This window comes from Papilio xuthus, unplaced genomic scaffold (genome assembly GCF_000836235.2).
Source record: "Papilio xuthus unplaced genomic scaffold, Pxut_1.1 DF826943.1, whole genome shotgun sequence".
Taxonomy (NCBI): domain Eukaryota; kingdom Metazoa; phylum Arthropoda; class Insecta; order Lepidoptera; family Papilionidae; genus Papilio; species Papilio xuthus.
The window spans coordinates 1-1,535 of NW_013531706.1; the positions used below are offsets into that span (position 1 = coordinate 1).

General features: G+C 58.7%; 1 protein-coding gene across 1 annotated transcript; it reads right to left on the reverse strand.

Moving 5' to 3' along the window:
* Positions 1 to 34: 34 nt before the first annotated feature.
* On the reverse strand, positions 35 to 1,049 carry LOC106121558 (uncharacterized; the record flags this gene model as incomplete). The annotated part of the gene is made up of 1 exon (XM_013317270.1): positions 35 to 1,049. A coding segment is annotated over exon 1 (1,015 nt), but the record flags the coding sequence as incomplete, so codon positions are not given.
* Positions 1,050 to 1,535: the final 486 nt, after the last annotated feature.

Below are 1,535 nucleotides of genomic sequence, written 5' to 3' on the forward strand. Positions count from 1 at the left end.
TCCCAGGCCTGGTCCTTGGAAGCGGCGATCTCACCCCGGAGCGCCTTTTTGGCCTCCTGGTATCCAGTGTAGAGACGCCGTTCTTCGGACTCCTCCCATCCAGGGCGTCTTCTTCGATATCGAGTGTACTGGCGGCGGGCAAGCACGCAAGCGGAACGCAACTGCGAAAGGTTGTCCGACCACCAGTACACTCGATTTGGTCGCCGCGGCGACGGCCGAACTTTGGACATGGCGCAGTCCGAGATGTGCGCCAGGACTTCGCCAAGCCATCGCACTCCGTCGTCGACACCTTTATCCTCCATCCTGTGAGACCACGTTCCCACTATGGCGGCGAGTTCGACTGCCTCTCGGTCTAAGGATCTCAGTGACCACATCTGTCCAATCTCCTGGGGAGTGACGGTGCTCCGACTGGTCGGGGGTGTTGACGAGGGGAGAATATCGAACCGAATGTAGCGGTGGTCCGATAACGTCTCCACCTCAGTCAACACTTCCCAGTCCCGTACGCGACATGCCAGGGCGGGACTCGCAAGGGTGACATCTACGACAGACCCGCCCTGCATGCGCACGCAGGTGTGTACGGAGCCCGTATTAAGTGGCGTCAGGTTGTGTTGCGCCATCCACGATAATAGAACCTCGCCGCGGCTGTCCGTGACGGAGGATCCCCATGCCCTCGACTTCGCATTCAGGTCCCCAGCCACGACAACCGCGAGCGGTCTTCCCCACTGGACGAAAGAACTGACTTCGTCTAGATATTCCTCGAAGTCTGTCAGCGAACGGTTTGGCGAGAAGTATACACCGATTAAAGCGATGCCGAAGAGTTTGACTCCTACGCAACTTCTTCCTCTTCTGGTGGAAACAATTGGGGGGGTGCCGCCTGCGTATATCGCGACTAGTTGGTTAAGATCCCCCACCCAATTGTTTCTGTCCGGGACCAGGTATGGCTCAGATGTCACCGCTAAGTCTATTGACCACTGCGCCAGGCTTTGGATAAACAAATCCTGGGCTCTGGCGCAGTGGTTGAGGTTTGCTTGGAGAAGTCGTAGGGCCATCAATCTTGGGCGACCTCTACTACCTCCATTTCTTCCCCGCTCGGTGGGGGCGCGTTGCTTGCTACGTTAGCTAGCGCTCTTCTTGGAACCGTTCTTTTGGGTGCCGAGCATTTGACACTTCCCAACCGGTGTTTGGCGTCCTTGCCCGCCGCCGTGCACAGGATGCAGTTCGGTTGCGACGGGCAGGACGCGGCCTTGTGCCCCTCCTGACCACATTGGTAGCAGGCCCGACTGCGGTCCTCCGCATCGCAGCGGTTGGCCACATGTCCCTGCTGCAAGCAGCGATAGCAGCGCAGCTCCCTGGGTCTGCCGATGGTGACTTTTGCGGCCACCCAGCCCACCAAGAAACGGCCCGTCTTCAGCTTCTTCGCTGCTGCCACAGGGACCTGGGCCCAGATGTCATATAGCCCTGACCTGTTCTGGCGGAGTCGGCCCGTTTTAACTTGGTCGCCCGTACATGCTCCTTTCCGAATGATTGCTGCTTTT